The sequence below is a fragment of the Gouania willdenowi genome, chromosome 7 (assembly GCF_900634775.1).
Source record: "Gouania willdenowi chromosome 7, fGouWil2.1, whole genome shotgun sequence".
NCBI classification, from domain to species: domain Eukaryota; kingdom Metazoa; phylum Chordata; class Actinopteri; order Blenniiformes; family Gobiesocidae; genus Gouania; species Gouania willdenowi.
In genome coordinates, this window is record NC_041050.1 from 12,478,282 (window position 1) to 12,503,086 (window position 24,805).

General features: G+C 37.5%; 1 protein-coding gene and 1 long non-coding RNA gene across 3 annotated transcripts; one reads left to right on the top strand and one right to left on the bottom strand.

Moving 5' to 3' along the window:
- Nucleotides 1–3,367: 3,367 nt before the first annotated feature.
- sypb (synaptophysin b) lies at nt 3,368–23,870 on the bottom strand. Its single transcript, XM_028454091.1, has 7 exons — nt 23,731–23,870; nt 21,557–21,622; nt 8,702–8,826; nt 6,837–7,035; nt 6,548–6,739; nt 4,828–5,143; nt 3,368–3,470 (listed from the first exon to the last, which is right to left on the bottom strand). The coding sequence occupies exons 1-6, from the start codon at nt 23,746–23,748 to the stop codon at nt 4,859–4,861; spliced, it is 885 nt and encodes a 294-aa protein (XP_028309892.1). The 5' UTR covers nt 23,749–23,870; the 3' UTR covers nt 3,368–3,470; nt 4,828–4,858.
- Nucleotides 3,412–17,708, top strand: LOC114467640 (uncharacterized). 2 transcript variants are annotated; one of them, XR_003674535.1, is made up of 3 exons: nt 3,412–3,502; nt 16,920–17,052; nt 17,142–17,708. It is a non-coding gene; the product is annotated as an uncharacterized LOC114467640 (long non-coding RNA). The 2 variants fall into 2 exon arrangements; XR_003674534.1 differs by having other exon boundaries at nt 3,420–3,502; nt 16,917–17,052.
- Nucleotides 23,871–24,805: the final 935 nt, after the last annotated feature.

A 24,805-nucleotide genomic window follows, 5' to 3' on the forward strand; every position in this document is an offset into this window, starting at 1 on the left:
AGAAACAAGTATTTTTTTTATGCAAATGGCAGTGTATTGTTTCACAATTACAAATGTCAGATATCATCAACCTTAAAACTTGTACAATAATTAACAATGGCTGCTGTGGTTGAGCAGCATGGCTGTAATTGAGAATGTAATTGTAATTTACTTTCAGGGGAAAAATAATATTTGTAATTTCAATTGTATTTGGGGGAAAAAAAAATGGCGGTCATCATAATGATGAATGAGTTATAATTGAACATGGATGATTGAAGACAGAATTGTAAGTTAAAAATGTAATTGACCCCAACCCTGGCACTTGTTAATGTTAATGAATGTTGTTATGTCAGGTATTCAAACCCGGCTGGCTCAGATGGTCACTGTCATTCATAAAGATGTTCTCAGATACCAGTGAGATACGTGGCACAAGGTTGTCATGTTTTAATATAGCTAGCTATTGGGTAGCTAACAATATAGCAACATGTTAGCTACCCTTAGCAGCTAACATTTACAGTAGCTGCCCTTTGTAGCTATTATTCGAACCCTTAGTAGCTAACATTTCCTTCAAATAGGACAGCTTTTCTTAGAAACCATTTAAGATAGTTAGTAATTTTATATTCTGGTGTAATCATATTTTCTTATGTATACATCTAAGTTCTTAAATTTATGACATTTAGGAAAAGGTTGTGAGTTATAATGAGAACCAATCTGGCCGGGGATGGTGATGACTCCGTCCTCTTGTTATTACTATTATTATCAGTGTATCTAAACCCATTGACATGTGCATCATTAACTAATTATTAATTAATAATACATTATTAATGTGTGCATATGACGTGTACTGTATAAATATTGTAAATCAATGCAGTTATTGACGACAAATTACCAGTTATGTCACTCGGAATCAATGGATTCGAATTGCCCGCCAATAACTTCCGCAAACTTTTTTTGTCTACATGAATCACATGACGGTCAAGCATTTCAAACTCACATTGTCGCAACTCTCTCTCTACATGGCTCTGGTGGGACCATATTAATAATGTGAATATCTTTTGATTTCTAGAATCTTGAAAAAGTCACTTAACCAGCTGCAATTTGTAGACTACCAAGAAAAAATTGGTAATGGTGGTCAAAGAGATTGTAGGTCTAGCTTAGCAATAAATAAATAAATAAAGTTTCCTGTGTCACATTTAAGTACAGCAAATACTTTGATGGAATCAATGGAATTAATAGGCTCATTTACTTCCAAATAAATAATAATATGTAAAATGTGAAATCATATTATGTGAAAGCTATGAGTTTCTTTCTTTATTCGTTGGGAGCGGTAGGCCGATGACGATGCAAATGACAAGAGGAGAACAGAAGTAGACACGTTTTAACCTTCAACAGAATAATTTCAAGTTTATTTCATTGTGTTTCACATGGATCCCACATAATAAGAATACAGCAGAATTATGGAGAGTTGGATTTTTTTTTTTTGTTGTCAGACTTATCATTATCATAAATACTAATATGAATACATCATACACAATAAACACAGCACTATCCAAAGGCGTAGAGAGTATCACAAGACATCATTCACCACTAACACCAGAGTATATTTCATTTCAGCATATTTATAAGAGCTACAGTGAAAGAGAAAGAAAGAAAGAAAGACAGAGGGGAAACAGCGGTGGATTGGCCTGAGGAAAGAAAACCAGATGCCCTAATCAAATAACCCTCCTTTTTTTTTTAAACCAAATGAATCCAAAGCTGTACAATATTGACAACTCATACAGGTGAGGCCTGTAAAAGCAAAACTATTGACCAAGACACAACTCTTACCATTTGGCAAACACGATTGTGAATATCTAAGCAAAGGATTGGTATTCATTCAGAGAGGGTGTATCTATATCTGGAAATAACTATTGCGGCACTTTGCATTGTGCTTCCTGTTGAGTTAAGCAGAGCTGCTGTCGGCTATGTGCTGTCACTAGAACGGACCAAATTCTTCCCCCCATATTTAGTGTTGTTGTTGTCTACCACTTTCCTCAGCTTTATAAATATATTCATGGATGCTCTGAGGGTATAAGGAGTAAGATGCATGCAGTAAATTGGCTTGCGGTCAGAACGAGTAGAGATAAAGAAGGTTTGACGATGCAGAAGAAGTTAATATTAGCACATATTGTTCAGAGTCAGACTGTCTCATAATACATATACTGTACTTATGGCAGAGCCAAGACCATAAAATTTGAATATACTTCATTCTTATTTGCTTAAAGTTTATGTTAATGTAGGTATGTATAACGCTGATTACTGTTTGATAGAAACATCAGTTAAAAAACTATAGAACTCTGTCTTACAACCTTCCGGAACCACATAAAAGGTGATCAAAAACAGGACAAGGGTCATTAATGACCAAATTGAGTTTGATGCTTTTACATAAATCTTAACAAATAAACAGACACATGTCACTAAAAACACTGTTCACTCACTGTCCCTTTACAACCGTCAAGTCTTTAGCACTACGGCAGTTTTCTGAAATATGTGATACCATGCCTAATAATAACCTATTATATCTAAGCAACTTTTGATTTCATACGTTACAAGAACTCATTTTTTCCTGACAGTGATATTTAATGGAAAAATATATAAAAAACACAAAAGATGAGACAGTCTACATACAACCCACTGTTACCACAACTATTACTATATATTATTACTCTTTCTTAGATAATTTCTGTGTAGATAAATCTGTTATGATTTCCTTTTAACATTTGCTGTCACATGATCAGTATCCTTCTTTTACGTTCTCTAATCTTGTCTGTGATGCTGATTCATTTCAGGAAATAAACTTCATGAAAAAATAAAAATGAAGCGTCTAAATAAAATCTAAGGTCAAAGGTTAAACTATATGAGCTCCTAAACAGAACCAAAGTAAATGCAATTGAATAACTCTGTGCTCAACATTTGTTGTATAACAACTAATATGGAGTGCACAATTATTCAACTGTGTACATATAATCTTATATATATATATCAGCATGTTGATATTTACACAGCACGGACAAATACATTCTCCCAAGTTAAATATTACTACAATTTCCCCCCCCCCCAATAAATGTAAGTCTTTTCCATAACAAGAATTCTCTTAAATGTTCATCAACGAATGTTTTGGTCTTTGTATTCAAGTTTGTCTCGTATAATCAAACAGACAATCCTCCGTTGTCTTTTACAGTTAAATACATCACGAGAATAAACATCATGGTACAGCAAAGACCGACAACCCCAATTATCACCCCTACCTTGCTCAGCATCCAGCCCCCGCCCCCTCATTGATGATCCCACCCCGAAACCACTGGTGTCCGCCCTCCACACCACACCACACCTCCCTCCCTCCCTCCCTCCCTCCCACCGCTTATCAACTCACGGATACACAAACAGACAAACAGGGGAGAGTGGAAATGCAGGTGGTGGTGGTTGGCCACGCTGCCAATCCCAAGGTGACCCTGAGTAGAAGAAAAGACATGAGGAAATAGAGGTAAGAATTATAGAAGAAAATGTATATACATTTGATTATGAGTAAATAAAATAGCTTTGGGGAGATATTACTAAACATTTAGGCAATGGCGTGCAGTAGCAGCAGTACTGTATACAGCAGGAACATAGATGACTTTGAAAGGGTCATTTCTTTTTTATTCCCCTCACAAAACGGTCAAACGAATCATTACAAGTACTGAATAATTAATCATCCAGATGTTTTTATATCTTCTATTTAGAAAGAAATGTCACCCAGCAGTAAAATAATTGACCTTTGCTTTTTGCAGACACACCCTACAGTATGTTCCCATTTAAGCAACTACCGTACTGGTGCTCCTATTTTTTCCGCAATACATTTCACAAGGTGACAAGTTATTAGAGGATTGATAGCTAATGTGAACTAGCTAGCCAGCAAACAATAGTAGGTCAGAGATGGGGGCTTTTATCACAGCAGAGGCCACAAAAATGTGATTGTGTGATCCGAGTGCTACGTTATTAACATTCATATCAGCATTTACAATAATGACCCATATGAGAATGAATACAGGAAAGAACAAAGGGTTTGTTCTTGTTGATGATTTGTGGGTTTATTGAGTAATTTTGTGTATTTATGTTGTCATTTTGTGCATTTTTCTGTTGTTTTACTTATTTTTAATTATTGGGTGCAACTTTTAGTTTATTTTGTGTAAATTTCTGTTTCTGTATTATTGTGCATTGTCGTTTGGTTATTTTGCAAATTCTGTGAATGTCTGTTGACATTTTTTGGGTTTTTATAAAATTTGTATTTCATTTTACATGTATTTCACGTTACTTTTCTTGTTCTTAAATGGTTATGTTCAATAGCAATAATGATAGCTAGCTTATTGACTAATTAGATATCTAAATAACATTATTTAGATCGCTAGCTAGCTAGCAAGACAGATAAATGGAGATAAGAGACCCAGCTACACACAATTTTTTTATGGGCTCCACCAATTCCAGATGTCTCTCTCTCTCTCTCTCTCTCTCTCTCTCTCCAAAAACAATCACGGCTATTTATTCATTGTAACAATACTTTACTGTAGCCTATTTCATTTTATAACTATGAGACGTCTTTTCAATTTTCTGATTATTAAAAAGAGTGGAAGAAATTAATATCAATAAAATATTTTTTATTTTTCAATTTATATTGTTCAGGCTGCACTGTCTCCCGCTAAACTTATCACTTGATTAGCCAATAGCTTTAAAACACGTGACCAAACTGTTGGATGATTTATTTTCCATAACCAGTTTAACCATAACACATTGAATTCATATGAACTAAGTGTGTATAAAGGTTGTACTCACCATCCTGCAGCTCCGGTTCAGCTTGGTAGCCTTACATTTGATTGGAGTAGGAGGTGGGCTGCTGCTGCTCAAAGCCCTGGCTGTATCCTCCGTCCTCGTTGTACCCTCCCTGCTGACCGTAATCGGGTTGGTACCCTCCCTGGGAGCCAGCGTAGGGGTCCTGCTGTGCATAGTCACCCTGGGCGAAGGTATCAGGGGCAGGTTGTTTCTCCTGTGATGGCACGTATGTGCCGGCGAAGGCAGCCATCCAGCCGGTCTCCTTAAAGACGAACCACAGGTTTCCTATCCAGAGAATCAAGTTGATGAAGCCAAAAGCCTGCAAAAGAAAAAGAAAATTATTTTTCAAGTTTTCCTTTTTTTCTTTTCTTTAATCAATTTATTTATTATTTTCCAAAAAGTTTATAGCGTTGTTTGTTCTTGGAAGGTTGTATACAGAAAGGAAAGATTACTTGCACATACATACAGCAAAATTGTACAAAGGATATATAAGTGACTGATCACATCAAAACATACAAGATTAAGATAAGTCTGTTCTAAGTCCTTACAACACAATTATGCATAGAAGAAAAGTAGAGTAAAATACACTCCATCAAGCCCACACCCACCCACCCCACCCCACCCCGGGGACCCCTGGAATGAACCCAAAAGGAAAAAATAAAAAATGTAAGAAGAGAAAGAAAAAAAAAAGAAAGTATAGAAGCTATTCACAGTAAGGCTTTAAGAGTTCTTATGGTATTAAACCAAAATAATATATCATTTGGTTTAGCACAGTGCATTTCAGCTGCCTAGGATTACTTGTTTACATTATCAATAAAATCCAGCAACCATTTCTACACAGATGATATATGGGATGGGGGTTCCATCGACATCCTAGGTTCCCAAAGTGGGGTACGGGTACGCCCAGGGGTACGCAACTTGTCATGGGTTACTAGTACTAATGCTAGGCTAATGCTATTATTAAACTAATGCTAATGATATGGTTGAAGCTATGTTAATGTTAATGCTAGGCTAATGCTAATATTAATGTTCGGCTATCGGCAATGCCAGGCTAATGCTAGCTAATGTTAATACTAGGTTAATGCTAATGGTCAGGCTAATGTTAATGATAGCAAATGCTAATGGCAATGCTAGGCTAATGCTAATGATAGCAAATGCAAATGATAGCAAATGTTAATGATAGCAAATGCTAATGATAGCAAATGCTAATGTTAATGCTAGGTTAATGCTAGCAAATGTTAACGGTAATGCTAGGCTAGTGCTAATGATAGACTAATGCTAACGGTAATGCTAGGCTAATGCTAATTATAGGCTAATGCTAACGGTAATGCTAGGCTAATACTAAATGCAAATATTCTAGTTACATATTGTTCCTTAACAGGGTAGGTAACATTCAGAGTTAACTTTCACTGTAGGGCTACATTGTACATGACATTACATCATTGTGTTTTTGTGTGCAGGAGTAGGGGGTAGTAGTGAGTCCAGCTAAAAGGACACATTTCTGCTTAATTGAAAGCTCTAAGCTAGTGCCGTCCTTAAGCAGAATAACTTGCGGTGAGACTGGAACTTGTTTGGCTAAAATAAGTGATAGAGAATTGCAAACTCCCTTCCAGAAATCTGCAACCCCTGGGCGCTAACAAACCTATGTAAAAAGGTACCAACAGCTTTATCAGGGCGTAAACTGCAAGTTTTTCTTTTATTGAGTCACAAATAATCGTCTTACCACAGAAGTGTTAAGGCCGGAGACTTTTGGGTCATACACCTCACGGCAGCGGTTTTCAGGTTCTTCACAAGATGGGATCAGAGTGATAACCCTCTCTGGATCAGTGGCTGTTTTTACATCTGACAGGCCTTTAGCCCAAGCACAGGAAGACACCAACCACATGAAGGCAAACACTGCTGTCACAACAAAGTCCTGCAGATCAGCAAAACAACACAGTCAATAATTATTTTTTTTTTTCAAATGATCAGAGAAAGCCAATAGTAGGCCACAATGTCAGGGTCAAACTCACAATCTGAGGCCCCTTGTTATTTTCACGGTATTTCTCCAGAATGAAACAGTATACAGAGAGCGCCGCCATGGAGTAGAGGAAGGAAAAGACACCAATGGTGACGAAAAACTCAGCAGAGGAAGAATAGTCCCCAACCAGGAATAGACGCTCTTGTTTTCCTCCCTTACAGGTGGGGGCATCAAAATAAACTTGATGGAGCCTAAGAAGGGCAACACGGAGAGGAAGTGAGAATAAGAGATATTTCAGATAGTGAACAGAAAGCTGAGATAATGTCACCTAAAACAAGTGCGATAATGACTCATAAAGACCACAGAATATTGCTGCAAAATATATTGAATAGGTGAAAAATATACAATGCCTAATGGTACTACCAATCAAAGAAACATTAGGAAGAGGCTAGTAATCAGTACATTGGACCACAACTGAAGCAAATCCACACGTAACTTTCACCTACAATATACAGACACACTATGCAAAAAACCATGTGGCCTTATTAGGCCACATGGTTTTTTAGGGCTTCCAGTATACTCACTCTCACCCAACACATTATTAGACACTAGGGATGTAACGATTAATCGTAAGGCAGTTAAAAATCGATTCATAGGTATCACGGTTGATATCGATTTTCTGAAAATTGAATCGCAGTACTTTTTTTAACCAGCAGAGGGTGCTATCCACAAGTGTAGGCGGCGGGCGGAGTCTGCTAATACTTTCTTTCTGGCCGTCTTCTACTCTTAAATATGTTAATAAATGATTCATTGCCCTTTTAGCACCAGCGCCCTCTGCTGGTCCAAACAAATATGACGTAAATCAGTGAAATGACGTTTTTTTTTTTTGTTTTTTTTAAAGTCCAATTGTTAAGGCACAAAATACATTTTCAGTTGCACTTTTAAAAAGAAAAATAACTATTATGCAGTTTTGCATTGTTTATTATAGAACCAGAATTTAAATTAATAGGCTTCATTTTCATTTGTATTATTCCTTTATTTATTTCATTCAAGATTTATTTTTAGTTAAATTGCATTGTTTTGAATAGTTTATCAAGGAATTCTTTTGACAATGAAAAATAAAAGGAAAATAATACCGTATTTTCTAGTTTTTTTCCCAAAAAAAAATTTGTCTACAGTCCCATTTTGTAAAATAAATCGTGAGAGAATCGTATCGTGAACCCAGTATCGTGAATCGAATCGTATCGGGAGTTAAGTGAATCGTTACATCCCTATTAGACACACATCTAGGTATTAATGTGTGTCTCTATATCTTATGTCTGTATGCATACAGTGTACGCATGAATCCCTCATTTCAGACGGACAGATTTTCACAATAATTTAATCTACAGAGGTGTCCCAATCTGATACTGATATCAGAATTTGGTCCGATCAAGCAGCTGACAGTAAAAAAAATTACTGAAGTAAAACTGAATTGTTATTTAGGATTGTAAAAGTACAGTAATGTTTTTATAGGTATTGAGGTTATTTTTCAGGGTACTCTAATTCATTTTTTATCTATTCTATTCTATTTAATTGTAGAAAATTCTTATGTTTAAGTTAAACTAGTAGCTATTTTGCGCGTATTGTATTTATTGATTATATATTTTCTTCTAACTGATTTATTTTTACGTATTTAATTCAATTGTGGAACATTATTGTGTTTAAGGTTAAACTTTTAAGGATGTTTTCATGTATGATAAGATGTTCCCATGAAGAATAAAGAAATGCAGGACAAAATCCCATAATGGCAAATTGTACAACATTTCTTTCTACATTCAAAAATGTATTCTAAGTATGAAAATAAAATTTTATTTTATTTTATTCTACTTTCTGCAACATCAGAGTAAGATTGAACACAGTGGCAATGACACCTACCTGAAGGGATATTCAAATTGTACTTCAATGCTTAAGTCACTTTCCGTCCGGTTTTTACACTCCACGCTCATCTTGAACATGCCAGAGTAACTGCCACATGTTGAGAAGGCAAATATTGCAAAGATCTGTGGGTTAAGAAAATACAAAAATCATAAGGATTAGTGAACAAGCCATCCTTTAGACAAATACCAGACAAACAGAAACAAAAACACAGATTGAATTATCATTGTCACACATGTTCCCAAAGTGGTAACAACTAGTAACAATTACTAGTTGTGCTTTAATCATTGTTCCTACTTTGAAACACAAACAGACCAAGTTTAGGAAGTTTTTAGTGTCCACACACCTAAGAATACAATGCATATACTGTATAGGTATAGTAGGCAAAACCAGAGCAAGTGGTCACTTCAGGTATAACTGTGAACCATTTTCTTTTGCTATGATGACATAGGTTTGGGCTGCTGGTGATCTTCTCTGTTGCACTAAGCATCTCCTTCACTGCTGTATTTAAAATTCAATATTAGTATGTGTTTTCTCCATTTCTGACTTTTTCTGCAGGTATGTGCTTTAATAACAAAGACTTCTTGTCTGCGCAGTGTTAATTTTGTTGACTAAAAGTTTGCATCAACTATATCGAAATCTATAATTCCAGGAAGTTCATTTTGTCTTTTAAAAAAAGAATAAATGTTAAGGTTTCATTTACTCAGACAACTTTGATCGCCTGACATGCTTCGACTGCCAACTGTCAGTCTTCCTCAGAGGCATCTACGGATTGCTTTGATGTGTCCTCCTTATGAGTTCTTTCGGGGTCATAAGGACCCATCAAATCGATCAGTAGATGCCTCTGAGGAAGACTGACATCTGGCAGACGAAACATGTCAGGAGATCAAAGAAAATTTCAAACTAAATTTTCCTGGAAAAAATGTATAGACCCCTTGATGGCCCACGTCACGAGTGACGTGGCTGGAGGCAAAAACAGGAAACGCCGCTGTTTAAAGCATAGATATGTATAAACACTGACGCAAGCAGGATTCGCCATCTTACCTCAGACAACTGACGCTCTGACATTCTGACGCGCTCTACGGTAGCTGTTGGAAGGTGAGTGATCAGCTTAAACATACCCTTAACTCGATGAAATAATGACGGAAATACAAACGGTTTGCCTTATTACAAACCTTATTATACATAGGTATGACATAGGATGCTTGTACATGTTGAAATTGGCGCTTGCCATTTGAAAATTGGTTGAAAATTGAGCAAATTAGGGTTATTTAAATAGTACATGGACCATTAACATCGATGTAATGTGCAAGGCCAGCTGTCTGAGGTAAGATGGCCGCCACGTTGCCACGTCGCTCCCCATTGACAGCGTGGGTAAGTTTATATATCTACTGTATGATGGTTTGCCTCCAGGTTAAGCCCCGCCCAACAAAATATGTCACGTTGTTTACAAACAATCAAAGGGTCTATATCTAAATATATTTTGTCTATGAATAAAAACTAAACTATAATGTTCACACCAGCCAGTATCAGGCTTCTTCTCTATCATGTGTTAAAGTACTAGGTCAGGGGTCAGCAACCTGCGGCTCTGGAGCCTCATGTGGCTCTTTGACTCTTTTACAATGGCTGCCTGTCGCTTTAAAAAATAAAATAAATAAGGAATTGTTATTTCTTACTGAGGGTATTGATGATTAATGACAATACCTTCAAATAAAGTTATGATAAATCAATTGGGTAACGTAAAATAAATCACTTTGTGCAGTAACTGCCACCTTCATACTTAAACCATCAACTTTCATTGCATCTGTGACTAACCTTAAGTTTTAAATCCCTTGTAGGATAACTAAAATAACAAAAGGACTATTTTGGAAGAAAATAGAGATTGTATTTGTGTGGGGAGAGCTTGATATGTTGCAAGAAATTAGCAATTAGCATGTGTTGAATTTTGAATGCATAGAATTTTATACACTGAATTGCCTTCATTGAAAAGGTTTTTTTTTTTTTTTTGACATTAATCCAGGCGAGATGAGTCAAAATGGCTCCTTTGAGAGTAAAGGTTGCAGACCCCTGTACTAGGTGATCAATACGTTCTGTGATATTTTATTTTAATGATGAAGCTGTGTAAAAAAATAAATATAAATCATTGAATTCTGAGTGCCACACACAACACCACCAACAGACTGATCGTGACCCACCAAACCCAACAAGCTGCTAATAAATTCATGAGGAGTGCAAATGAATGTGGCGTTATCACCAGGTGCCACAGTCTCAACCTATTGCCATGGCAACTGTTGCTTTTCAATTTATATGAACTTTCCTGTGATTCCATTATATTTGTTATAGTTTATGTTTGGCCTACTGCGTGGCGATATCCTCACACACACAAACACTCAACAGATTAGACAAGTAGGACTATTTTTACCACACCCACCCTACGCTGCAAGCCAGATCCGATTGGATGGAAAATCCAGCTATTAATCTGACTGAGGTGCTCTACCATCTGTCATCTACAAGCTACTGTAAAACAGCCACAACGCACAAGCACATAGACAATGGCACAGCCCCGCCCAACACAGTGAACCTAAACACACACACAAACACACACAAAGGTAATCGCTGGAGACGTGTTACTTCCTTCTTAACCTGAGCTTTGCAGGGCTGTCTACTATTCACATTAATCCTTGAGCTAACATGGGCAGGGCCTTTACTTTAGTCTGACAAACATCTACTGTGAGTTTATTGTGGTTCCTTGACAGTCTTTCTTTTTTAATTTCCTTCCGTCTTCTCGCAAAAATGCATTTATGTTGTTGTATTTTTAACAGGTTTTAATAATGAATGCAATTGAACCACAGATGTGATAAAAGAAGCAGAGTCAAACAAACATTGGGACATCTGCAGTGAGAGTGTCGGGGGGGGGAATAAGATGACTAGAAAATATAAACATGTTAGCAAATCAGCTATTTACTTCAAGCTTACGAGAAACTCGTTGTCGGCTTGGAGAGGCCACACCCACAGAACAACGACATCAGATGCTGCAGCATCAGTGCAGTTAATCAACGATCAGTGAATGTGCAGCTGCTGCAGTATCAGCACATTCCTCCACAAAGAGCACAGCATGCTATATGTTTAGCTCAAAACACAAACCCTCCACCTTATACTGTTTAGCGCTGAGGCTTGTGTTTACGCTGGATAGTTGAACAAAGAGTCATGCACTCTGTGCTTTGGCCTTTTCTTTTTTTTATGGTTTACATTCAGGGGAAAAAATTAAGACTCATTCACTGGAAATACATAAATGTTAAAGCTAATGGGATGAAGCGTGATATGATAGGACTGGGTTATCCTTTGGCTTTTGACACTGCATGAAACCATTCCTTTGATTGATTTTATTGTGGTTGTTTTTTATTGCTTTGAATATGTTTTTTTATTAGTTTTCGGCAGCCTGTCCTATACCTTACAGTAGGGGTTCTCATCTGGTCCCACCCTGGGACCCACATTTTTCCATGGTCATTAAATCACGACCCACTTCTTTTTATTTATTCATTTTTTTTCAATTTTTTTTTAAGAATTCAACCAATTAAATTTAGTTTTTCAAATAGCTGTTGAAAACATACACATATATAATGTTTTTTAAAACATAAATCTATATATTTTTCCTTGAAACATGCATTATACAGCATGCTTGTCAAAAGAAAAGGTTCTTTTAAACTAAAAGACAAGTCCAACATCAGAGACATTAAGTATTTGTTCATTTTTGACCAGCTGTCCACGACCCACCCAGTACAAGTCTGCGACCCACTTTTGGGTCCCGACCCACCAGTTGAGAATCGCTGCCTTATAGTATTGCTGATTTGAAAGTGCTCTATAAATAAAATTGAGTTGAAATATAGACTGATGGATTGGTTGTTAGATTACTGTATTGCAATAGTGTGCTAGTCTTCGCACGGTAAGAAATAAACGTGACAGTCCTTACCCCCCTTCGTGTTCATCCCTTCATGGTCCTTATGTCTTTCAATAACTTCAACAACACAGACATATTTTAGTCTTGCTCCACTTAATCAGACCATTCTGCTTTACCTGTTTGTCCCCCAAGGTCTGTTAACTTGCATCTTAATTGTCTTTAACTCCAGGCTCTTTGTGTTTCTATCCCTGTGGACCGACATGCAATACCATCTCCACTTCTGCAGGTTGTAGAATATCATCTATAAGTGCAACTTTACACCAAGGTTTTGTTTTTTTTAATTCAGTGCAGTGTTATAGTTATTTTCATTTCTCTACATTCTATCTTTGCCTTTCAGATTATGACAGGTTGTAAATCAACAGGATGGCTTATAATGTTGAAAGAATACGCAGTATGAAGTTGAAATGATTTATTTTAATATGTTGCTTTGATCAAACACACAAGTGTAAAAACTTTGCTTGTTATCAGCTATTGTGCAAAGCAACACCATCAGAAGAACATGGACATCCTTTGTGTGGGAGCAGTGTGACATTTAAATCAGGCAGGATAGTCGTCGCACTGCATTACCTACACTTAATGTGGAAAACAAGTTCAAGAACAATTTAATCATTTTTGACACTATTTCTTACTTTGAACACTGATGATTTGTTCATACTGTAAGTATTGTTTGCACAAGAAACCACTAAAACTGTGGCTTTATGTGAGGACACACTGAAACGTCTAAAGAGCTTCATTTCTACCTTGACTATTCAACAGTAGACTGAAAATTAAATTGAAATTAACAGAAGGAGCCAAATGCAGAATTAAGAGCTACAATTTTCAGGTGATAACAACGAAGGGATGGGAGGGCTGAGCTGGACAGAAAGGAAAAAGAAATGGTGGCACGCTGAGTGTTGGGTGCCATGGCAACACTCTTGGCAGCATCATGAGGAGAAGAGGCAGGGGGCGGGTTTCCACCCTTCATGGAATGCTGGATAGCTGTCAGCACTGCTGTGCTGAGAAGATACACAGTCTTTCTGCTGAAGACCCTGAGTGTCCAGTGCTGCCGCTTTCTTTCACACTTTGTTTTTGTCTCGTCGAGTAAAAATCCATCCATGCAGTAAAAAGCATGACAGGTTCCTCTCTTTTTAAGGCAAAACTGTTTATTACACAAGAGAAATAAATACCCTAGAGAACTCAAGGGGGAAGCCTCTTTTTAAGTCAGATATTAGAAGAAGAAAAAAGGAAAAAAGAACTAAAGTACTGCTGTTCCCACGCTGTCAAATAGGAAAAAACGCTTGTTAGATGGTAATTGCTTGGAGGAGAAATATTTTTTTAAATTTCAAGAGAAAAAAAGCTTCCAACAATAACAAAGAGAAAAGCCACAGAAAGGTCATTTGTATCAGCAGGATACTGGTGCTGTTTGTTTGTGAAAATGAAAATGAAACATCGACACTTATTAGTGATAGACTGATATATTTTTTTTGGTTTTTGTTTTTTTAGTGTCTATTTGTACCAATAGCCCCGGTGCTATTGGTACATTTACCGAAGTACACGTACGTAGCGTCTTAGGGTTAGGGTCAGGTTAGAACCCTATATCGCAACATTTTTTTAAGGTTAGGGTTAGGTTTAGGTTTAGGTTTAGTCTTAGTCACGTGATCTAAATTGGCCAATGACCTATCATATGACCTAAACGGGCCAATGCGGGGTGCTGCGTACGAATAGAATGTCGGTATATTGATAGGACAACCGTACGAATAACCACTGCCTTCTCTTTTTTACGGCTGATATTTGGAGCCGATATAAATTTGTAGTAAAAGTCAAAATAGCGGCATCAAATATTTAGAATAAAAACTGTAACACTTCACTTTGTTTTAATGGCCTTTACACATAGGTTTATACTATTAAACAGCTTTTCAGATTTGCAACATGCAACACACCTACACAGGCTATTGTATTTTATAGTCTTCGCTCTATCACACACACACACACACACACACGCGCGCACACACACACACACACACACACACACACACACACACATCTCTTATCACTGACTATTTCCCTATGAATAATATCACCAACCTTGTTTCAAGTGATTAAAACACACAAAGTGGACTAGGACCGATTTAATAATGCAATGTATGTCAGCGGATAGAATTGATCTCAAGTCCAGAGCGATCCTGGCCATATCAGAAATATGCATTATTTGAGGACTGATCCTGGATGGTCCTGGTCTGATCCTACATGTTTGTGGAAAACAGGAGCAGTACCTGAAAACTGCTGGAAAAACCACAGGAAATGGCAGCTGGAATAAATCCTAAATGGTCCTACCGAGTAAAAAGGTGAAAAATGGTGCCAATAAATAAAATGTATTATTATTAATTAATACTGAAGGTATATCAAATTCTGCGAGGGACTAGCTCTCTGTCCAGGGTGTACCCCCACCTAGAGATAGGCACCAGCAGACCCCCGTGACCCTGGAAAGGAGCAAGTGGGTTGGAAAATGATGGATGTGTATATTAAATCCTAAAGAATATTAAGTCTGCATGTCAGTTTTTAGCTTTTATCTGGTTATGTAAATATGAAATACATCAATAGATTAAAGGTCTTAACTTGACAAAACACACTGTCTGTGTTTAGGAGTACAATACGATTCATGCACTACAGTAGCTAATAGTTTTAATCTGACAACATTTCTTTTAATCCTCAAATGAAAAAATCTGTTTAATGACTAAAGCAAGAATATGATTTGAAGGATATCTTAAAACTGAGAAACGTGATATCATGGCTATGAATGTTTATGTAATCACTGAAAAGAGAAATTGATCCACGAATGCCAAGAGCAAAAAGAAAGGCAGAAATAAACACAAGCTGTGCACGCCTTCAGCAGAGGCCCTGGAGTAATAACACCATGTCTGTGCTGCACAAAACCCTCAGAGCTACAATAAAACCAACAGCCTTTATTGCACATTAGAGACTGAGTCAATGTGAACACGGCTGTTTGCTCGTGTCCTCGTTATTCTCGCTGAGGCTTTAGTCAAACCACAAGTCTATGGGAGCAGAATTAAAGTCAGCATAGCAACATCATGCCGCCCTGTAGCTGCAGGGATGGGAACATGTAGCAGAGCTCGACATCAGCTGGAATTTGGAGCTCAATGCCTCCCGTCATCAGTCAAATCTTGGCCTTGTCAGCAATTTTCCACACACTTCGACAGACAAACTAGAGAAAGGGACGAGGATAAAGGCAAGAAGGACAGACAGAGGGATAGGATTGGTCAAGGCTGGGGTGGGGTTTGGTGGTGGGCACAGTTTCATGAGTCATGCCTGCAGGATGTTGTTTTAACCCTTTAGAAGGCACTATCTAAAATCAGTGGAATATTTCAACTTAACAGAGGGATAACATCCAAACGTAATCAAGTGTGTTACAGAATACATTTAACATAATATAAACAGCAAATTTAGCAACAAACCACGTTTAAAAAACATATGTGAAGTTTTTTATGCTACTGTTGACCACATTTACAGCAATATTTGAGCAATTTGTGATGTTTTTTTCATAAATATCAATGTCAATGTTAAATCTAAATGTTAAATCTAAATCTATATGTTAAATCTAAATCTATGTGTTAAATCTAAATGTAAATGTTAAATCTAAATATTACATTTAAATATAAATGCTAAATGTTAAATCTAAATACTAAATGTCAAATCTAAATACTAAATGTTAAATCTAAATTTTAAATCAATATCTAAATGTCACAGGTGGAACTAATGCGCTGATTTACTGGAAGTATCATATATGTTTGCGTTAATGAGCTTTTATTTTGGTACTTGCGGTGAATTAGCATATTAGCTAAATATTTAATTTCACCCGTGACATTTCGATTCAACATTTAACACTTAGATTTAACATTAAGATTTAATATTTAGATTATACTTTTACAAGAAAAAATATATCACAAATTTCACAAATATTACTGTAAATCTGGTCAAAAGTAACCTTAAAACATTAATATATGTTTTTTAGATGTGGTTTGTTGCTTAATGTTGCAAAACGTTGCTGTTTATTTTAGCATGTGCAACTATTAATGATGATCCATTTTGCCTTATTGAACTCGACAGAATCTTTAAGAAAATCATTATAGAATTTGATTTTTCTTTTCTATATTCTTCTGTTTTTGCTTCAAAAATAAAAACACTTCTGAGAGGCGGCTCCAGAGTCTCTCCTAGAAACCTCTGTGTTGCTGCTACTAATGCATGCCCATATTAATCCAGCAGCAGCAGCAGCTCCTCCTCCTGCCTGACGCTTAGACACGCAGCCCCTCTGACAGATGATTCATAGGCCCTGGCCTACCAAGCAGGGCTGCTGATTGGTGGTTGGCTCGCAGTGACCCAGGGAAGCAGCAATGAGGTGTTGGCACACTCACACAGCTCCAGGGAAGGACTACAGAGTCATGCAGCACAACTCATGCCTCTGACTGTTTTCCATCATTTCTGCAGAGCCCGTTACAGTGCGGAGGACTGCCATCGTGGCTTTAGCACACACCATCGCATCTGGGTCGAGTTACGTGTGTTGCCAGGCTGAGGAGGAGTATTGCTATGAATTATGGGAGTTCTCCACAGAAGAGGTGCTTTCTCGACTTAAACCCATCTGTTCATCCACTCTCAAAGACTTGGCATATCGTCAATGCAAAGGAGTATCCCTATGATATCATATCATATTCCATTTATTTATCTTCTGAGCTAAATCGTGTACATCATATGTTTAAACTCAAGTCCTTCCAGCCTATCAGAGCTTTCTAAGCTTATCTGAGAATAACTTTTGAGTAAAAAATACAGCAAAGACATTGATCATCCAGTAACGCCTTATTATTAAGTATTCCAGCTCACATCAAGCTCGTGGGGGGGCTACACCCTGGACAGCGAGCATTAAGAAAGATATGCTTACAAACCGAGACAAATTAGGGACTCCCATTAAGCTTTTTCCACTGTGGGAGAAAACCCATGAAGAGAACATGCAAACTCCACACAGAAGGGTCCCAGGTATGGGGTGAGGCAAAGGTGTATTATAACGCCTATTTATTATCTGAAAATACATTTAAAACTCTATCAATATTTCAATTATTAGCTTTAAATTCATATTAACTACATTTATTTGTTTTTTTTTATGGTTCTATTGTCGACCTTAAATATAGATTAAACCATCATATTAAAACATGTATACTTTAAAATTGTAAAAGGCCAATAGGAAGAAGTAATATGAAGTTTTTTTTGTGCCATTTAAACACTGATTAAACATGAAATATAGTCAAAAAATATTACTTGAGTCAATGGTTGTTAAACACTTTCCTATTCACATTAACACATGGGATGGGTGACATATCTATCTATAAATACAAGGAACGTCTGTGTGCATGTGTGCGTGTGTGCGTGGAGCACATATTGTCCTGAGGCAGTGCCTGATCGACCTGAAACTTTTTTAACAGCTTGTGCATAGCCCAAATGTGTGCAAATCCCTTATTTTTGACTTATTTGGTGATTAATAGGGATGTAACGATTAATCGTAAGGCAGTTAAAAATCGATTCATAGGTATCACGGTTGATATCGATTTTCTGACAATTGAATCGCAGTACTTTTTTTAACCAGCAGAGGGCGCTATCCGGCAGTGTTGGCTGCTAATACTTTCTTTCTGGCTGCCTTCTACTCTTAAATATGTTAATAAATGATTCATTGCCCCTTTAGCACCGAAAGAATATCTGTAATATTACTTGAATATCTGTAAAAGTCTCGTTTTTCTATTAGCTCTGTCTGCTAGCATAGCTTCTCTTCTTCACTGCAAGATATCTGCATGCCAACCGACCACTGTGTTACCAGCGCCCTCTGCTGGTCCAAACAAATATGACGTAAATCAGTGCAATGACGGTTTGTTTTTTTTAAAAGTCCAATTGTTAAGGCACAAAATACATTTTCAGTTGCACTTTTAAAAGAAAAAGAACTATTATGCAGTTTTGCATTGTTTATTATAGAACCAGAATTTAAATTAATAGGCTTCATTTTCATTTGTATTATTCCTTTATTTATTTAATTCAAGAATAATTTTTAGTTAAATTGCATTGTTTTGAATAGTTTATCAAGGAATTCTTTTGACAATGAAAAATAAAAGGAAAATAATACAGTATTTTCTAGTTTTTTTCCCAAAAAAATTTGTCTACAGTCCCATTTTGTAAATGAAAAAATTGTGAGAGAATCGTATCGTGAACCCAGTATCGTGAATCGAATCGAATCGTATCGGGAGTTGAGTGAATCGTTACATCCCTAGTGATTAAGTTGCAAAACATTTACTTTAAATTTTATTTGAATGCGGGTTAGACCGGACATGAGAGGGGGAGGGGCGTGCGGATATTCTCTGGCTCTATACTGTGAACACATGCCCGCAAAGTCCGTGTAAACATGTACATTTCTCCGCGAACACAGCATTATAAATGCTGATATTTTCACCACGTGTTTATAACCTAAAGCGCACCTTGGATGTATGCCGCACACACACAGAGGCGTTTAGAGAGAGAGTTGCGACAACGGAAGTTCGAAGTTGACTCAACTAGTTCCCGGAAGTTATTGGCGACCAATGGCACAGCCTGTGCTCAAAGCCAACAGCGAAACATGCACATTTCTCTGCAAACACGCCATTATAAACGCTGCTATTTTCACCACGTGTTTATAACCAAATGCGCACCTTGGATGTACATGTCATGTTTGTGTGTAATTAATTTTCCCACTGGGTTTTTTGACTTTTTCCTTGCCGAAGGAGGGTCTATGGACAGGGGATGACATTTACAGTATTATCCATTGAACACTCTATCTTAGTTTGCACCTGCAAATATACTCCTTTATATCACTACAGAGTACATAGTATGTACACCTCTTTGTACATCCAACCTTCAAACACATACTCATTTGCCCATAATTGCCCCAACGACCACTGTACTTGTAACATAAATAGCATAGCATAGCATAGCATAGCATAGCATAGCATAGCATAGCATAGCATAGCATAGCATAGCATAGCATAAGGCCCTTGCAGGCTGCAGGGCTTGCATGTGTAATTAGTCTCTTTTCTCTCACCAATGTAATGCAAGGCTGCAGACTAAAAAAAACCTGTAATAAAGCTGCACTGCTGTTATCCCTGCAGCTTCCTTCTGCACAAGCAGAGGCACTGAGCCCATATAACTGGTACTTAACTGTGATGCTATTATTTTTTACTGATGGTCCATTTTTTCATTAGTTTTTTTGGTTGAACCACAACAGGGAAAATACATAAGCAGATTACATGATTAAGGACAAGAAAGAGTCATTGGGTTTCTGTCTTATTTTCATTTTTGAAGAATTGCAGCACAAAATATGGAATCAGTAGGAATGTAACGATTCACTCAACTCCTGATACGATTCGATTCACGATACTGGGTTCACGATACGATTCTCTCACAATTTATTTTACAAAATGGGAATGTAGACAATTTTTTTTTTGGGAAAAAAATAGAAAATACTGTATTATTTTCCTTTTATATTTCATTGTCAAAAGAATCCCTTGATAAACTATTCAAAACAATACAATTTAACTAAAAATAAATATTGAATGAAATAAATAAAGGAATAATAGAAATGAAAATGAAGCCTATTAATTTAATTTCTGGTTCTATAATAAACAATGCAAAACTGCATAATAGTTCTTCTTCTTTTTAAAAGTGCAACTGAAAATGTATTTTGTGCCTTAACAATTGGACTTTAAAAAAAAAACCGTGATTACACTGATTTACGTCATATTTGTTTGGACCAGCAGAGGGCGCTGGTAACACAGTGGTCGGTTGGCATGCAGATATTCTTGCAGTGAAGAAGAGAAGCTATGCTAGCAGACAGAGCTAATAGAAAAATGTGACTTTTACAGATATTCAAGTAATATTACGGATATTCTTTCGGTGCTAAAGGGGTAATGAATCATTTATTAACATATTTAACAGTAGAAGGCGGCCAGAAAGAAAGTATTAGCAGACTCCGCCTGCCACCTACACTTGTACACTTGCCCTCTGCTGGTTAAAAAAAGTACTGCGATTCAATTTTCAGAAAATCTATATCAACCGTGATACCTATGAATCGATTTTTAACTGCCTTACGATTAATCGTTACATCCCTAGGAATCACAGATGAGCAACTGATTATAAGATAGTTTATTATTATAATAATAATTATTATTATTATTAAGCCCAACATTTTTAATTGTGTGACAGGAAATTCAAACCTAAACAAAACTTGAAACAAAACACCAGTAATCTCAGTTGGATTATTATCGATTTGACCAGTGCATATATTGTCACCCCTTCCTCAAATCAACAAAATCAAAAAGCAGTAATGAATATCATTTACAATGAATAAGATGAATAATTTTCTGCTTTCAGCATTTAATGGCAGAAATTCACCTAACTGTACTTCTATTTCTCCGTCTGTGAGATTTAACAAAGTGCCATTATATTCCCCTTTAAAGCGACACAATGCAACTACAACAGTGACGTACTACACCGTGCTAGTGTCTCCTGCTCCAGCACGTCACACTTATCAGGACAGAGTAGACCCCTCTGGATCAGACTCAGTCGTTATGTAAACACACAGTAGTTAATAGAACTGATTAAGATTTATGATCTAAACAATGAACAGATTCTGAAAAAAGGTGCTCAGCAAACATCCTCTTATTCTTTGCTTAGCAGCATGCAGCTCTATGACCTTTGTGTGGCAGAAGGTCGTGATTAAAAGGCTGAAATGGAAAACAGGATTTACGGCAAATTCATCACGTCACGTGACCTTAAAATATTTTCTTTACAGTATTCAAACATTTACATATAGAGGGTCAGGGGTGAAGACTTACCCACTGTAGAGCTTTGATAAATCCCAGTGGTTGTTTGATTATCGTGAACTGCCCTTGGGCCACCAGCTGTCAACACAACAAGACACATCGCAGTAAATCACATGCCATTTGTTTAATTTACTTAATTTACCTAAATGACCATTAACCCACAGGCAATCTTATACATTACTGTGTCTCCTATAGTTTTCACATCATTTTTTTAGTAGAGTGCATATTTGTGTGTCAAATACAAATCCTTAATGAGCTAGTGTGAACTTAGACTATACACAAAAACCCAATTATTATGATGGTCACTGGAAAACAATCTACCCAGCTTCCTTTAAACCAGTGGTTCCCAACCTTTTATGGTTCGTAACACCAATAATTTCTGGTGATTACTTCTTCATCATGTCTGTTGCACTGTATTGGGTCAATGTTGTGGCACCAAAACATTCTGTCCAACTACATTTCTTGCAGTTAAAAAAGGTTTAAATGCATAAAAAGATACCAAATATCAAGTAACTTAGTATATAGATTATATTTTTAAAATGTTATTTACTAAATTACTGTTTTAGTTTATTCAGCTATTCATATTGTCAAAGTATTCCTATTTTTATTTCCATCATAATATTCATGCAAATGTTGCCCGACGATGCCCATTTTATGGGTGAAAATGCGGTGAAATCCTTCATTGTGGTGAAAAACCGTCATTGACCAATTTAGGTATCAGGAAAATGACTTCATTGACATTTCAGCATACATCACCAGATGTAGTCGTATATGGAATGAAAACAAGGAAATGCAAATAATGTCATTGACCAAATTCAGAGTGGCCAGGATTAGTGACAAGTTGGGCCAGCTCAGACTGCATTTTTATTATAATTATTATGATTATTATTGTTAACTAGATAGATTTACATTTTACAAAGTCAAAGTATAGAATACAGTTGTTTAAGACGGTGTGTTGTTTTAATTTGAAAAATAATGATTTTGTTTTTCTCAATTACTAGACATTTCAGGCGACCCTATTTAAACTCCAGGCGACCCCACCTGGGGTCCCGACCCGAAGGTTGGAAAAACTTGCTTTACACCCTTAAAGGCACGGAATGCTGCCGACACCTGCACGTCCTGTGCGTGTCTGTGCACTTTGTGTGATGCAGGATGAGCGCAGTGGTGGAGTGGTTTTGGTATTGACTCCGAAGGTGTGTGTTTGTACTGCGCATGCGTGTGTGTGTGTGTGTGAGGGGAGGAGAGTGAGCTGCTGCTGCCAGCATTACAATTAGACAAAGCTGATTAACTGGATGTTTCCCGTGCTGCTGCACGTTCAAACACACCGGGGCCGTCCTTCCTCATCTCTGATGGTAAATCCCTGAGAAACGCGTCCACTGACACTGGGGGGGGGGGGCGGGGCGTGAGCAGGTGAATGCGACACCGCGCACGAGGCGGTGCTGGTTGGTGTCCCCGCCTGCATCAATAGATGGCCTCACATGATGATGATAAGAAATAAAAAAAAATAAAAAAATAAAAAAATAAAAAAAAACATCCCCGAGGTGCATATGGGCTTTATCCATCTGAGAGGCTGAAAAGCAGCACCATCTTCATCCTCCTCCTCATCATCACCACCAAAGACATAAGGAGGTAAAATCCCCGCTGGATGTCAGTGAGCTATGGCTCTCTGAGGCCTGTACTGCGGCTGAACGCAAACACCGTCGGCCTCGCATATGAATCACATCCTATCGTCCTCTTCTTATGAATATATTGTTAATATCTCCATCTAAATGAATCAGAGTGGATCTCCGGTGGACACCGTCAGATGCCACTGCTGCAGCGAATCTCTACAGTGCACATCCATCCTCCACAGTGTGGGGGCCGCTCAGTCCCTGCATCCACCGCACCGCAGCAGCCCAGCACAGGAGGACAATATGTCCACCTAAACATCCACTCCACTCACTAATGTGCGCGTTTATTTGGACAGATAAACGTTTAAAAATCCAATCTTTTGTATCTACATGCTCGAACACACAGCGATAAAACCTTAAGGTCGGCGTGTTTTGAGCAAAAGCAATTCCGTTAAAATGTAATTAATAATAATAACGCGCAGGAGACAATGACATGAACGCAGCAGAGATTAACAGCAGCTATAGGTAATAAATAAGCACTGAAATAGGTGGTTTTTTTCATGTTTAAAGCCTTACCTGGTTCACCACATCCATCTTGGCCGTTTAGCTACTCGCTGATAAGAGGATCAGAGGAGCGGAGGGAGGCAGCCGTCTCATCCAGAACAGCCCACGGCGGGAGGGGCACCAGGCGGGAAGAGCAGGACTGCGTCACGAAGCTGGGCGAGGGATGTGTGAAAGCGTCGTGACGTCAGAAACGTAAGAAACAACGGACCAATCAGAGTGCGTCTTTATTCTAAGGCCACAGAGACCACCCGCAGGCTGAGGATGATACGAAAAGAGGCCGCTGTGCTATTTAACGCAGAGGAGAAGAGAAGAGGGGGTGGACAAAGGCCACGGAAGGTTCGCTATATTTATATCCACTACAGTGACAACCACAGCACAGTTTATATCATCCATGTTACTGTAACTGTGGTCAGGTTAAATTAACTCAAATAGTCTAAAAATGCGCTGTTGTTTATTATAGTTTGGTATAAGTGGCTTACTATTTGAAGGCAGAACATTTCCAATACTTCTCCATGTCAGTGAGTGCAGTAGGTAGCGCAAAAGTCGTGGTACCTTTTTTTGTTTTTTTTGTTTTTTTAACCTCTTGCCAAAGATGGTATATTTACACCAGCGTTTATTCAGTTGTTTGTTTGTCTGTTATATAGCAGAATTATGTCAAAAGATTTTGTAGATAGACCTTACGCCATGAAAAAAATGTAATTAAATTCTGGAAGGGATCCAGATAAAGATACTGATTCAGAATCAGTTTCAAAAATCGGTAAATCTTTTTCTCTAATCATTGGCAAAACTTAAAAAAAAAAAAAAAACATATCTCAATTCATAACTGACTGGCACCCTGACCAGAATGTTCGACCACCTAACACCCACTGAGAGCTGGAGATAGGCACCAGCAGACCCCCGCGATCCTGAAAGAAGGAGGAAGCGGTTCAGAAAATGCATAAATAGACAGTTCATGAATTGTAATTGACCGATCTTTATGAAATTTGACTGAGGTATGTCGGGTTCCCTTGCGGATTTAATCCCAATTTTTCAAAAAATGTGGGGAGGGGGCATACATTTCCAGCTACTGTATGTTTACCCTAGAACA

Coding starts and splice junctions, on each gene's coding strand:
- sypb (XM_028454091.1), bottom strand. Junction 8,827..21,556: donor TTATCAAAGCTCTACAGTGG/GTAAGTCTTCAC, acceptor CTTAACCCACAG/ATCTTTGCAATATTTGCCTT. Junction 7,036..8,701: donor CAATTTGAATATCCCTTCAG/GTAGGTGTCATT, acceptor TGCCCTTCTTAG/GCTCCATCAAGTTTATTTTG.